The sequence below is a fragment of the Crassostrea angulata genome, chromosome 7 (assembly GCF_025612915.1).
Source record: "Crassostrea angulata isolate pt1a10 chromosome 7, ASM2561291v2, whole genome shotgun sequence".
NCBI lineage: Eukaryota > Metazoa > Mollusca > Bivalvia > Ostreida > Ostreidae > Magallana > Magallana angulata.
In genome coordinates this window covers 51342212-51358470 of record NC_069117.1, presented here as the reverse complement: position 1 = coordinate 51358470, position 16259 = coordinate 51342212, and the positions used below count along the sequence as shown (strand labels likewise).

General features: G+C 32.9%; 1 protein-coding gene across 3 annotated transcripts in view; it reads left to right on the top strand.

The window, feature by feature from the left end:
• The window catches only part of LOC128155891 (tetraspanin-1-like), a 19142-nt gene extending 2883 nt beyond the window's left edge, over nt 1-16259 (top strand). Inside the window, exons 1-8 of one of the 3 annotated variants that reach the window (XM_052817777.1) lie at nt 2514-2613; nt 5332-5420; nt 7268-7609; nt 7972-8079; nt 9064-9225; nt 12113-12196; nt 12627-12700; nt 15710-16259. In XM_052817777.1, coding sequence (XP_052673737.1) covers nt 5361-5420; nt 7268-7609; nt 7972-8079; nt 9064-9225; nt 12113-12196; nt 12627-12700; nt 15710 — 831 coding nt within the window. In that variant the 5' untranslated portion in view covers nt 2514-2613; nt 5332-5360 and the 3' untranslated portion in view covers nt 15711-16259. Of the gene's footprint in view, nt 1-2513; nt 2614-5331; nt 5421-7267; nt 7610-7971; nt 8080-9063; nt 9226-12112; nt 12197-12626; nt 12702-15709 lie in introns of those variants that run through there. The other 2 variants (XM_052817776.1, XM_052817778.1) reach the window with 2 other exon arrangements.

Sequence of the window (16259 nt, the reverse complement as noted above, 5' to 3'; positions counted from 1 at the left end):
AGATTGATGGAAGACTTGATTTCCAAAACCTTAATAGATGCTGTCTATCAGAAACTCAATCATCTTTTTAATGTCAACTTCAGTGCAATTGTGTGTGCAATCAGAATGGTTTTTAACAAAATAAATTTTTAGATTTCCAATGACAAGGTAAGCATTTTTACAACTTCTATTTTTATTGAAGAAACAACGGTATGATATGAAAAACGGGATAACGGGATGATATGGAAAAGCCTTGATTTTAATTTGTTATGGGGAATGGTTGTATAAAGCGTTGAAAAATCGTACGTTTTGCTGCTATTGATTTTGGTAAGATTTTGTGACCTCAAAGTTTCTAATAATTCTTCAGAGTTTTTTAGTACACACATTTGATTCACACCACTTCTGGGGTATATTGTTTTGCAGTACTCTTGAAGTTCTTCACTACAGTAAGAATTTTCGTAAGGAGTAAAGAGAGAGGTTTGGTAGAACATTTACATGAAACTGCTATATATCTCTATTTGTAAGGACTTTTGTGAAGGTTTGGAATCCAGTACAAATACGGTAAATCAAATTCTTTTTTGTTTTTTGGGGATATTAAAGATATCCATAATCTATTTATGATTTTGAAGTATTTCCTGTTTGGAAAGGTTGCTATGGGTGTAAATAGGATTACCATGTGTAGATTCGAAATCAAGTTCTTTGAAAATGCAATTAATATAATGTGCCTTACAAACAAAGACAATGTTGTTACTTGCCTTATCAGCAGGGACCAGTACATACTGATCGTGCAATCTATCTAGTTCTTTTTTAACTTCTGCTTTATTGAAAACAGAAGGATAGATGGTTTTCATTTGACCTCTCAGTCAGTCGTTTAATACAAGATATTAATATACATCTGATGCTTTTAACCCACTCTGACAAAGTATCAAGGTCTTCTTGTTCAGATTTTGCCCATCGCTTGGTGTAATGTTCAACAGAATTCATGATGTGTATAAAATTACGACGCCATGTGAAGAATCTAGGTTCCGTAAATTTTGGTCCTTTCATAATAAGTGATCTTAGGTCTTCGTTGTTAACTAAATTAACATCACTAGTAATGACGTGTCCGGCAGGATTATAGCTGTTGAGTGAAGAAGAACATGAGCACGTTGGAGGAATATCTTTCAGATGTTCGATATTAAGGTTTTGTAGAGTTTGATTGTAATTCAAGAGTTTGGAAATAATGGTTGTAGTATAATTGTAGGAAATACAAGGGGTTGACTTTATCTTCAAATATGGCGGAATGCAGGACTGAACTTTTTTGTGATTAAGAATATTGCTAATATTAACGGCATCGATTCCCTTGTTGGCATACTGCAGTTTGAAAAAATAAAGTGGTGCATAAATTTTGGGTTTTATCTGTACAGTTATTGTTTGAATCATTCAAATTGTCCACTATAAAAGTTCTGATTCTATTTTCGATGCTTCGAAATTGAGTTGACTTCTCTGGTTTTGATATGCTTGAACAATAAGATAGAATGGACCCTTCAACGTTTTCTTTGATTTTAGGTTCAGTGAAGGGATCATTTTTTAAATCGGTCAGATGGTCCAATACTAGTATGCATGATCCCAATTCGATGTTGTGTTTAGAATTTCAGTTGTTTCTTTTTCTTTATGCGACGACAAAGTCCTCTATTAAGATCTGGTTTCTAAAATAAAGCTTGCTTCGTTAATGATTAATATACACTTCTACGAAAATAAAGACTGAATTTTTTTTTCTAATTAAGTTTAAAATAATATACCTTTTGGTTGCTTCTTCCGTTTACGTCTATTGGTACAGCTTTTAAAGATTTTGTTCCTAATTTTCTTACGCAGACATAAAAAAAGAACAAAATTCCAAGAAATATAATTCCTGCAATAATGCATCCGATTATCATGCCGATGTCGGTAGATTCTTAATATGTTGATTAAATTTGTCTCGAACGCTTCGTGAAATAAAACAAGTAAAAATCATTTTTAGGTTAAGGGTATCATTTTTCATGTAAGTTTTTATTCTATAATTGACATTCAAGAACAAGTGGCCGCCATACATGTAATTACGACGAAGCACTAAAAAGAAACAAAACGCTTATTAAACGCTGATTAATGTTCAACGTTCAAGCCATCTACTCTGAAACTGATTTTTTTTCTGCCATCATTTTTATGAGAGTAGCATTCCGTTGGTGAATATCACTGGGGCCTCGTTTCCGTTTGCCTGCTTGTCACTAGAATTCTGACCTTTTGCACAACTTCCGGCATTGTCACTTAAGTAAACAAGGTTATTTGTACCCACCTAAAAATAAAAATAAAACCTTATTAATAGTTACTTTGATAAATAATTTAAACGTATTCACAGATTCGGTCTTTGTAGGCAAAGTATTGACTGCAATGATAGTCATTTTTCACGACTACAATAGTTTTAAATGTGTAAAGTTATTTCAAATCCAAATGAAGTCATTATATTTACACAAAAACTTTTCAAATCTTTTCAAATCAGGATTTAGAACTTTAGATGCATTTGATGCTCTGTTGATCGCTTCCTGTGACTTGAGTATCCCGCACAGATACGTAATACCGGTCGTCATCTTCATGGACACTACAAAAAACAAAGTAAAGGTACTAATTACAGCGAGAAAAATAATAAATTGTGAATTTTGATGCTTTTTGTCGACCAATAAATATATTATCATTTTAAATCGGATATCCAGTCTACTAGTTTTAGCTTCTTAAATGCCGTTCTAGAAAAAGGATAGTGTATTATTCAGCATATTTCCAATTTTTTAAAGTGAAAAATCTGAGAGATCTGAATAAATCTTCATTGCATACCCTTGAATGAAACTATTATACAAAATGTGTTAATAGAGGACCGATGGTTAAAGACTTTTAACATTCTGCTGAAGGATTCTTATTTTTATATATTTCTAAAACTTTTGAATAGGATTGGGCCACAGGGAAGTTCAAATAAATAGAAAAGGGCTTAAGTAGAAAACGGTAATGTAAGATGAATATATTTTTCACTTTGTATATTTAAATGTGGCTAATCATTTAAAAAGGATTGTGAACCTGGAATGCGTTTAATTGTACGTTATTAACACAGACATCTTTCACTGCCAGGTTTAAAGTTAAAGTCGAGGATTCACTTAAAAACCGTTCCTTTTGTTCCAGATTGGGGTCCTGATGTTTGAGCATGGCTTTAAATAAGTTGGGAGTCATCAACTGTTAAGGGATTGGTCACAGAATGTGCATCAAAGTAAATTTTGTCCCTGATTTACAGCTCAAAAGTTTCAATTGACCTTCTGAATTCTTCTGAAATTCAGATTGCAACTTGGTGTGTCGTAAGTTATATACACTAAGTTAAACCATGTTAACTAAAATTATACCATAAAAAGGGGCAAAGGAAATGAATCGATGAAGTCCCTTCTTAATTGCTAAAATTTTACTTTGGTTAATCCAAAGATCTTTGTCTTTTCTCTTTGTTTTCATTTGAAAATCTGACGTCCCTGCAAACATAAGAATTCTTGACAAACAAAATCATCACTGAATGAGATAGCTGATTTAAAGTAAAAATTATATTCATTTTCATTTCTAGATACATGTATCTGTACTACATGTACCTTCAATTTTAACCTGCTTGAGTGGTTTCATAATTCGGCTTTTCTTCTATCAATTGCAAATGATACTCATTTCACATTTTTGTTCCAATGTATTTATCTTAAACAAAAACTTCAATTTTGGTTTTGGTTAAATTCAAACAAAAAATCTTGAAAATGTGCTTTTATCTATTCTATTGTTGAATGTATGAATTTTTCATTTACAAAGAAACTGTTTCCCCCATTATCAAAGAAATATAGAACGTATTTTTTTCTCAAAGATTAAATCATGAGGTATCAAATATTTTTTTCATATCCAATTTAATTATTATTAATAAATATTACAATTGTTACTAAATAACTACTTCAAATAAACCTATTAATAATTGTACATCACGTGACACCCAACGTAAGTATGCGCATTATTTCAATCCATGACCTGGATACAGCATACTAAGTAGATCTTTTTAGATGGCGGGCGGACGAGGGTGATCATCTGGTTTCCGACGATCATGTTGATATTCAAATATTCAATTAAATTTTGTTGTCATGCAAATCATTTGTTTTGACATTGCGATTAGTTTTGTGGACAAATGAATTGCATGATTGCATGTCAGTATTGACAAGGAGCACGTGACCCTACCACAAACCCATTCAAAGCAAAAAATAGAAAAAAGAAGAAAAAATAAATTAACTTTATCAACTGAGGATATTAGTTTAATTTTTGCAAATTGAAATTCAATCCTAAAAGTGTTACTCCTACCTATATAAGGATCTCGTATCTCAACGCTGCAAGTGAATTTCATCGGTTGAAAATAAACTTTTTGTACAAAATCGAGAATGAAATTTTTCTGAAGTTGGTGTTTAAACATAAAAAACGTAGATGTTTTTGTATAAAAACAATTTAAGCCAGGTCGTTCAACGCAATATCAACGCAATTTAAACGATCTGTCAAAATCACAAATCTACAGTATTTTTAATTTCCTAATCGTCAATTTATCTTAACTTTTTATTGAATTATGAGCGTTTGAACAGGGTATATCAAACAATACACGTCAGCTTTAACAGTAAGAAAGTTTCACTAATTGAAATTTGATGAGTTTATTATCTTATTCAATATAGGTAAAAGTATTAATTTAAAATGAGCTCTAACGATGGCACAATATATCCATTTACATTTTCTATATTCGTGTGGAACTAACAGTGTGTAAACGTCATTGTTAAACTGGACTTTTTTCATTGAAAATTTTGTCTGTTTTATCTTGTTTCATATCAGACGTTCACTGGTGCATAACTCTACATTTTAATAATAATATTTATTTCCCCACCACCTCTATTAGGATCTCGTTTTTGAAAATATCAATGATATGACACCTCTAGACTATAATTTTTTCTGTGCATCCTCGCTATTTTGTATAGTCAGCACCTCTATGAGAACCTCGTTCTGCGCATGTTTGCTACTTAGTATAGCTTGCATCTCTATAGGGACCCTGATACTATTATTATCAATGATTAAAGGTCTTTGTACTATAAATATCGATGATAAACGTCCCCATTACGGATTTCCATATAGTCAATACCTCAATGCAACCCTATAACACCTCAATGAGGCTCCTAATAGTTACGTCAACATCCCAACCTCTTACTCTTTAAAGCTATATAGGAAGCACCCACGCGTATTGCTTATGAGATACATGTATATCCTGTGTTATTTGATGTCTTTTCCCATTTTTCTCTTTAAAAGGTTGCACTGACAAGACGTAGAAGAGAACCATGGGTTTGTTAACAGGGTTAGGGAGGATATTGATAGTCATTATCAACATTATATTTTTGGTAAGTTTTGAAGTTGAGAGAGAGAGAGAGAGAGAGAGAGAGAGAGAGAGTTTCACTGGATGATCGTCATCCTCAACTTATTCAGACTTTTAAAAAAAAGTAAGCGTTAATAAAGAGAATCCTTGTAACTCAACCTATAATAATAATATAAACTAGACTACCTCATTACTGTACTCTTGATTATGGTTTATTTTCATTAGTTTATCAATATTTTTAATATACTGAAAGATTAACCTGATTTATACAATTTTTGAATGCAAAAAAATGATGAATACTTTTTTTTTTTATCATAACCGTAAATTACCGAGCATATGTTTAAGTTACATAACTATGATACCTCTTATTGATGAGTTTTGACACCAGTAACCCTGAGAATATCATTAAAGATGGCAGCTTAATGATTATTTTTCTAAATATGCAGTCAGTTTTCATTCTGTGCCAGTAGATGTGTTTTAAACATTATATACTGTCTAGTACATTAACACTAAATGACCATTTTGGCAATACTCTGCATTCAGAACCCCTACCACTTTACACTATATGAGTTTTTTGGCCCCGTCCTCCATTCAAATCCCTTCATTGGGAGAAATGAAATTTGAAATTTTGATAAATTGGTCTACAAAATTGTAAATTAAGTTTTTCTTACAGGTGTACGGGAGTAGAAAAAGTTCAAAACATTATATGCATTAACACTATCTGTTTTTGCCTTGCAATATAGTCAAAATTCATACTACAGGGGACATAACATTTACAATTTTAGTAGAGGACTTCCTGTTTAACATAATTATGAAATCAGCTTTTCTTACAGACATGTGAGAGTAGAGAAAGAGATTTCAAAACATAAAATGCATTAACACTATATGGCCATATCCCACCCCATGGCCTCAGGGACCATGGATTTCATATGCATTCATTTTTATCTCTCTTGTGTGGGAGTAGAAAAAGATTTTTGTGATTTTAGCTTTTTTGCATATTTGGCCCCGCCTGTAACGCCCCGGGGGTGGTAGAGCCACGAATATAACAATTTGGATTTCTCTTACCATAAAGATACTTCAAACAAAAAATGGTAAACATTGGCCTTGTAATTTTCAAAGAGAAGTGTAAAATGTAAGATTGTTTACGTACGACGGACGACGCACACAGCTTGACGCACAACGACGGACGAAGACCAATTGCAATAGGTCCCTTGAGTGACTCAGGTGACCTGAAAAAGGATATTGGTTGATTTAGTGTTAAGCATTTCAGCGGTTCATGTCACCACAAAAACGCATAAAACATGTCTTATGAAACTTGGATACAAATGCATAATGAATTTTACTCTATGTATAAACAGTTTTAATTAAGATTTTGACGTGACACCCTCTGTGATCCAATGTTCAAAATTAAATGTTTCCGATATACAGTGCTAAGATCTACGCTAAAACACCCTCTTTCTTTGAAACATCTCCGTACGTGTACACAAAGGTATTTGTTCTACATTCAGCATATGTATACTCTTACAAGACTATTGTTGCAATTGATTTTCTTGTCATACATTCAATACAACTTTATGAGTGGTTATTATCCCCAACTTTAAAAAAAAACATGCAACTATAAACATGGAACTGCAGATTTTATTATCATGTCCTCATTTAGAAGCTTTATATACGAAATTAGTGTAAATAAACGTGTGTATGTACGCAGAAACACTAAAACATATATAACATGTAATAACGTTACAAAAAATATTGTAGAACAATCAACTGTTTGAGTTAGTTTTATCCCCAGGAGACTTCAGGTATGTCTAAAAAAGAACACAATGTAATGCAAATGATGACAAATTAAACCCCATTGCCATACCTTTCCAGATACTTGGTTTTGTATTCTTTGCCCTGGGAATCGTGTGTCTCGTGGGAGACTCTATGCTGAAACCTTACTACCAGAGTGCACTGGATATACTCAAAGCTCAGCTCGAGGCCAACAACTTTGGTACCATTGACCTCTCGTCCTTCAACATCAGCGCCCTGATCGGGGGCCTGGGCTACTTCTTCGTGGGTCTGGGCCTCTTCCTACTGATCATCACCATTCTGGGTTGTTGCGGGGCCTGTTGTAAGGTCAAGTTTATGCTGATCACGTATGCTGTCATCGTCATCGTTATTCTCACCGGAGAAATCATCTTCTTGGGGATCCTGTATGGGTCACCAGACACGGTATGAACAACTGAGAATTTTTTTTTTATCTTAGTTTACACAACAAGTGACCCATCACATCTACTTTTATTAACAAGAGTTTTGAAAAACTATGAGTATTAGCCCTATTAATGTATGTAATTTAAAAAAATTGAACATTTCCTTATATCTTTATACAAATCAGGGAGATTAATTTAGTATAAAAATGGCCATGACCATTCGTCTTTCTTAACGCTTACAACCAGCTTCAACGTGTCATAAAACAATCGGTCGATTATAGAGAGTTTAATGAGAAACTCAAAAACTTTTACGACCTAGCTATTTTAAAACAAGGCGATTTGATAAAAATTGCATTACCAAACTTACCTTTTTCTCGTCTACAGATAAAAGACGATATGAAGAGCCCTCTAAAGGCATCCATTAAAAGTGATTACATGGGATTTAATGGCACCAACATTGTCAGTCTAGGCTGGAATTTTGCACACAGACAGGTAAAAATCAAAACAGGGCTCATGGTTCAATGAGGAGACCCGACCAAAACAAAACAAAAACAACAAATTAACCATCTTTAAACTTATTTGGTGTTTGTATATTTTCATGCTGCATAGTATTTCAAGATGTATAGTGTTATAGAAATTATTTTAAAATAGCACTATAAAAAGAATAGAAGGTGTTAAAGTGTGAATACATGTGTTAAAGATTGTCTCAGGGATAAGGCATTCATCTTTTTAGTTATTATCTATTACGCCGAAAATTTATGATATAAATTACGATAAACATAATAAATGAATGTAATTTTTGTTCACTGCATATTGGTATTAAACAATGAACAATAATATTATACTTTTTTTCAAATTGTTCTGTCATTATATTTATTTTAAATTTTCTTTTGATTACGATCAAAACATTGTAAAGAAGTACCAATTCATATTCGAATACTCTTTCCTTCCGATCTAAAAATTTCAAAAGCCTCTCTGCCTGCAGAATTGACAAATATTGAAATAAAGCTTGTCAACTGAAGTTTTTTTTTTAAATATCATCCTTCTAATGTCGCCACAGACGAGCAAACAGAGGAGCTATTGTGTATCTGGAGAAAAATATACATTGTAGGTAGAAAGAGAAATAAAATATTAAGTGAACATCAATTCAAATATTTATTCTCCAGTCATGTTTAGTAAACGATGTGTCCGATCAAACCTGTTGACGGTAACTCCTTGGCATATACCCCCACCTAAAAAAGGATTTTTTTTTCTGGTATTGCAGGTCATTTACAATGGAAATCAGATTATGTAAAGTAATTGCCTTCTCACACATCTTAACTCATAAACATTTATTTAAAATAACATACAGTTTCGTTCCTACATATAATGTATACATATGTCTATAGGAAAAAACAAGTGAGCCAAAAACCTATGCTTAGAAATCATCCTTGACAACAATTTTAACACATTGAAACTTTTCTTTTTGCTTGATAGTTTTCGTGCTGTGGGGTAGACAGTTACAACGATTTCACGGGCGGAGTCAAATGGAACACAAACTACGGTGGCGGGCTGAAGGCCCCGATCACGTGCTGTGTCACAATACCTGACTCGACCACGCCTACCTGTGCCGTGACACCCTCTGACATATACACAAAGGTAAGGTTTATGATTAAGACATGATAATTCTCCTTTAAATCCATTTATTATTTTCCAAATGTTAGCTGAATACTATATTACTAGTAAATAACAACACACGTTGTGGAATTAGCAACGACACGCTGCAGCTATTTAAGATTTTGCATATTTGAAGTACAAATACATAATTATGACATACAGTTAGATCACATAATTTTTTTTATTTTAATAAAAAAATTCTTAACATTTTAACTTTCCGCTGTACGTGTCGTCCTAAACTGGTATTTAAAGGGGCATGGTCACGATTTCGGTCAAAAATCATTTTTTCGATTTTAATGTTTACAATGCTTCAGCAAGGCATTTTTAATAGGCAACAAAAATTTGAGTGTCATTTGATGACTTATAAGTTTATTTATGCTTAAAATAAATAATTAGATAGACAAACCAGCTTTAAAAAGATTTTTAATGGTATATTAAACCTATGTAAACAAAAACAGGGCACGAGCCTTGTTTACATGACGAAGAATTGTAAGCCCTGTATCTTGCTTAAAACTCAACGACTTGCACCCAAATTTTGTTTGATCATTAGAAATGCATTCCTAGAGCATTGCAAATAATAAAAACAGAGAAATAAAATTTGACCAAAATCGTGACCATGCTCCTTTAACACCTAAGCAATTCTTTAATAGCCTTGCTAATAAACCGGTTCTTAAGAACCACGTGACACAAACGGGTATTCGAATAAAAAACCTTATATTTCTGGTCAATAATTCATTATTACACCAAGTGGAAATTGATTTGTCTAATTCTCCCTCACATGAAAGAAATCATATTTTTACAAAGATTCAATTGCATCCGCATAAAATACATAGAAACAGAGATACAGAAAAGTACACCGTTTTTAATGAATCGACACACTTGAAAAATTAAAATGGAAATTTTTTTTAGCAACTTAGCTAAACCAAACCATTTATGAATGTATCTATTTACATACAGACATATACAATAATATTTAGCATGTAGAAAACATACGTGACGAAGCGGCTTTCCGTCAAAAACGCTAGATAGAATACACAGCTAATATACATGTTGTATAGTACCCTAAACAAGTAGAAGTATATTTTGCTGAAGTCCATTGAATTTATTTAATAGGGTTGTTTTGATGAAGTAATTCTACTGTATTTAGGGTACTAGCCGCGGGGATGATGAGATTTTATGAACCAATCTTTGTTTACGGGGTGGTTTTTTTCTCTGTCTTATCATTACAGGCGAATGTACCCATTCGTACCTCGACGACTTACTTTAATTTATATTAAAATGTGTGATGATTAATTTCTTTGTTTAATGTTAAACGGATGCTAAGACCATTTTTACTATTCAATATTAAGGGTGCTTTGAATAAATTCATTTCTCTTTTCTTTTTTGCTTTTTTTGATTTTTTAAGTAATCAGGTGAATTCCTCTAATTGAAGTTCTGATCTGACCCATGTTTCTATTTAATGTTATAAGGGTTCTTTGATGACTTCCTTTGACTGACGTTGTAGGGGTGTTTTGATGACCTTTTCAATCGTGTTCTGACGATTTTCTTTTTTTTATGTTAATGGAAGGGGTGCTCTTATTCTTTGTTTAATAGCGAACTACATAGAAGCTTTTAGTAGGCGGTAACTCCAAAAAAGTTTCAACATAATGTTTTGACTGATCTTTGTCCAATCAGATCGTAGTAGAGCAGATTGAAGACATTGCCGCTCGTGACTTGAATGAGAGAAAGAAGAAAGAAAGAAAGCTAATGGAGATGAAGAAATCATTATTAGTTTAAAATGGCAAATATTACATTAAATGGTGTAACTTTGAAGCGTTTTAAATTAAGATCATCGTATTTTTCTCCTTCGCGCAGTATCTACAAATAGAGATGACGTAACAACCAAAACTTTCATAGAGATATGTATACGGGCAATAAATATTTTGAAATGGAAACGAATGGTCATTTATGAATTAAGATATGGTAAAACGGACAGGCAACCCAGGTGGAAGCTTTGTGGAAAAAGCCCCCAAAATAACGGATAAAGGTAAAGAATGTTTCACACTGAGTAATCATGAAGAAATTTTATAAATCGAATTTACGTATTATTTCAACGTGTCTTCCAGCATAATTACGACCTATGTTTAATTCGGGGAAGATTAATCGGCATACGTTGATAAGATTACTATCGGCAATACTTGTTATGAAAAGCAGTTTCTTCTTAAATTAAATATACGTACAATCTTCGGTGTTTTAATTACTTTATCCCATTATCTACATGTATACTGTAGATTGGCAAATAATCACGAGGGTTTTAATTTCACTATGCGATCTAACATTTTCCCGCGAAATTAAACCCATAGTGAATTCTATCATTAGATTTCCAAAACGTTTTAATGCTTATATTCTGATCAATTGATTTTTAAGCAGCATGAAATTAAAACTATCACGATTAGTACTTTAATAGAAATCGTGAAATTTTAACACCGTGGAATTAAAACGACTTACAGAATATAGACATCGCTGTTCTCCAGTGAAGGAATTTCAAACTGACATAAATTTATAGGATATACTGGACCTTGATTTACTTTATAACTATTGATAGATATTTTGCTTAATCATCTTTGCCATTTCTAATTACTCCATTAAAAACTCTCTCCTCCCTCTCTCTTATTTTCAAGTCAAGAGTGGTTATGCCTAAACTCCACCTTCTACGATCTGATTGGACAAGGGTCAGTCAAAATACTACGTTGAAACTTTTCTTGAGTTGACGCCTATTACAAGCTTCTACCTAGTTCGCTATATTTTATGTAGTAGGGATGCTCCGATGAGTCCTCTCTATTTGATGTTGTAGGGAAGCTTTGATGACTTTCTGTTTTCAATGTTGTAGGGGTGCTTTGATGAAGTCTACAACATGCTGTTGGGTGACGTGTCCCTGGTGGTTGGCACCATCGCTGGATGCGGTTGCTTTCAGGTAATCACCTCCTCCCTCCCCACCCCGAATTTTCAAAATGTATTTCAAATATAATCATTTTTACACGTTATTTTTTAAACGTTATAAGATTAATACCAAGCTTAGTTGTACTTGAAAAAAGCGGAAAATAGTGGAAAACTTTAAGAGGTGGATAAGAGGCGAACCTACAAACTTCAAACATTAAAGGCTGATGGTCTCTGATATCGGATCGACTGACAACAGAAACAAAGTTTATAATTATAACCATTACCCAATAGAGACACCACCAGACTTATCCATATTTTCTAACATAAAAGCTAAAAATTTATTATATGAATACATGATACCCGAATTCAAAAGTTCTTGAACCTTGCTGAGGAATGAACAACCTTATGATTGTACATCCAACGTATCGAATGCTAAAGTAACAGGTTTTTTTTTCCTTTTGCAGCTTGTTTTGATCATCTTTGCATTGATAATTTTCTGCGACGCTCGACAATCATCAAAAGTCGATCCAGAAGCGTAGTAAGTAGATGTCTTTGATACAAATTTCAATTTTAAAAATAATCATTTTGCATTGGAAAAGGATTGTCGATATGCAGCAATAATTCGTGTTATTCAAATATAAAAAGGGATGGATTAATGCATTTCAACAATTGTAGGTGACATATTAAATACCTTTTTCATTCATAAGTCTTCGATTGTTCTGTGAATTTGAATGGAAAGTAGACCAACGGATTCAGGAGTCTCTAGGAGGCTTCTATTGAAAAAGTAGTGTTTTCAACCAATCTGCATATTCACGTGTTATGTATTCAGGACCAACGGGAAACTCTATAGAGAAGTCAGCTACAGGTATTGAATTCTTAAGGAACTCACCAAATACGAACACTGGTGAGTGGGGTGGGGACGTTTGTTTGGTAAACAATAACTCATGTAACACTGAACTCGGCTTTTTGTTTGAGGAAGAACTTGATTCTAATCGATCAGAAAGATAATTAAAACTGTTAGAACATAATCGTGTAAAATTCAGACGGTAATTCTAACGTGGTTATTAATTTTTTATGACTTTTTCCCGAGATTTGAAGTCAGGAAATCTATACTATTATTTCGACACTCATCAAGGTAATATCGTACACAAGATCAGTTGCATCTCATTAAAAACGCAAAAAATTTATTGAAGGTACTATGTTCATCCTGAAAAGCAAGATGACTCTTACAACTAAATTATGCTGAAATCGTGTTCATTTACTCAGAAATCGGGTACTTGAAATTTTACCACAAAGGGTGCTACCTCAAAGTTACAATTATGGATGTTAGGCGTTTATATGGTAATTTAAGACACAGAACTGCAAAATTGAATATATATATATATATATATATATATATATATATATATATATATATATATATATATATATATATATATATATATATATATATATATATCTCATACGTGTGGTGTATATTACCCGTGTGATAAACCTTTGCTATATCACACGGGTGATGCTATATCAAATACTTCAGGTCAGAACTACGTTTGACACAGCCCCTCGCTTCAAAGCTTCAGTGACCAATTTTCGAAGATTTGCTAGTACTTTCAACATAACTATATCTACTACAAAAATTAATATAAAATTGATTTTACCAAAGATTTAAATTACAAATATGAAGGAAAACACATAACTGCGTGGCACAGGCGTCGGAACGGGGGGGGGGGGGAGGTTAGCCCCCCCCCCCCCACACACACACCTTTTTTGCAAAGTTATTCATAACCGTAACCACAAGACCCTTTTTCTTGTTTGTCAAGATTTTTGATAGATTTAGCCTACTTCCAACTTTCAATTTGCTTTGTGAAGTTTATAAAACTACAAATTAAGTTAACTATCAAGGGGTTCATCCTGACGACGCGATGAAAACAGAGCGTTCTGGTTGTGTTTATATACAAGAACTTACCGAAATAATGTTTCATGAGACTTTTATTCCACCACCAGTAAGCATCCTTATTCACTATTTTCAATTTTGAATCATAAGGCTAGCCTAGTGTTTGTTTTATTAAACATCCTGCATCAACAACTGTTCCTCGTTCGAGTCAATTCAAACTAACGAGCATTCGCAACTTTGTGTATGTCAACAAACTTGATTATTCCAGTCTTCTAATCGGAATTTACATTTAATCAAGTGAATAAGCTCTAAAAAAAATTATCTTAAGCTCAAAAATAATTTTAAGGTTTATTTCAGTGAAACTTTACATTAAATCAGTTCGATTTATCTCAGGGATGACGTACTAAATTGTATTGCGCAAGGTCACAATAGCCGCATAACACAACGTTGCATCATCGTTTTTAATCTTTGAAAACAAAAACCAAGTTGGGTCACACAAGGGACTGTCACAAAAGCTTCATGATATAAATCAAATTGTATGAGATAAATAGAACATCTATAATTGTGTGATTTTATATTTGGTTTATCCAACTCGTTGAAATGTCATTTCAACTCGTTGGGTAAAGCATATATAAAATCACACAATATAGATATCCTATATATATATATATATATATATATATATATATATATATATATATATGCATGCGCGGATCTAGGGGGGGGGGGCGGGGGGGTCCCGACCCCCCCTGGAAAATGAAAATTTAATAAATTTACATAGTAAAATTATCGCGAAAATATGCCTCGGACCCCCCCTGGCAAACACAATTATCCTTCGGACCCCCCCTGGAAAAATTTTCTGGATCCGCGCATGATATATATATATATATATTTCCAGTAAGCGGAACGGGTAAGGCGTGTTAAAATCTTTTTTATGAAAACTAGAGAATGGTTTTCTCCTCGTTTATTATTGGTTTTGAATTTTGACTTCCTGTATCATTTTTTTTTATTTTCCTGTTTTATATGTACTTTACTTTTATCTAGTTAATAAAAAGATGCTGGCGTATAAATACCAAGAAACCCTGACATACATGTATTATGAACATAAAAGACACAACTTGTGATGATGATATTCTTCTTTCAAAAACTTTCTTCGTATTAGTAATTAATGCTTGTAGTTTAAACAAAACTTTCGTATCCGTATCAATTTTACAACTGTATAATAAATAATTTACCAGATCTAATCAGATATTTGTTTTCATCCCTACTCTGTCGGGCATTAAAATTATCATAATAGCAATTGATTATGACCAAACAATTTTTAGAGGAAATTTTAGAAACATACTCCATTGTTGAAAGTTTGGAGAACCGGGAACCCATGGTATTTTTTGTGAAAATAATACACTGGTCTTTTTTGGACGGGTTTTAATATTGGTCTGTTAAATTGATCACTGTCAAATAAGTATAATTAAAATCGCCAAATTTTCAAGAGCAAATTATTTTTCAAAGTACCGAGTCCCTAAATTCATATAAATAATAAAATTTACTGGTACGCATAACAGGTGTTTTCATTTGGCACTGCTTAATCTAGCTATTGGGAATACGGTTTAAGCTAAATTGATTCTAACTGATACTATTTTTTGTATTTTACAGAACCTTCAACAATCCCCCGCCACCAACTCCTTCAGCACCAGCCTAAAACATACGCAACTTTATAAACGCAAAACTCACAGGATGCATCTCAGCGCATTTAGTCAACCTAATGTTTACTGGAATGGTTACTGAATACTAACACATCAGTCAGCTTTTAGTCAACATTCAGTCACATTTCAGTCATATTTTAGTAGACTGGATTGCAGAGTTTCACCATGTGACTAGGAAATACAAGTCACGATATAACCACAATTACGAAGTCAGTTTCCGTCCATTTAATTGTAATTAACAATTTGGATATACATGTAATCATGCAGATGAAATTTATTTTCAAGGATCATAGACTACTATGCTTGCTTGTGACTGTACTGTTTAGATATAGATTTGCCAGTCATTTATCGTCTGCTGAGCAGAACTTGTTGTCTCCTGTTAAAGTATTATGTTTGTATCTTAGACTATTACTTTTATTTATTTTTGGTTACATGAATAATGAGGATCTTATGATCTGAAAATGTTAATCTGTGTATGCAATAAATTGTTTTGTTTTTTC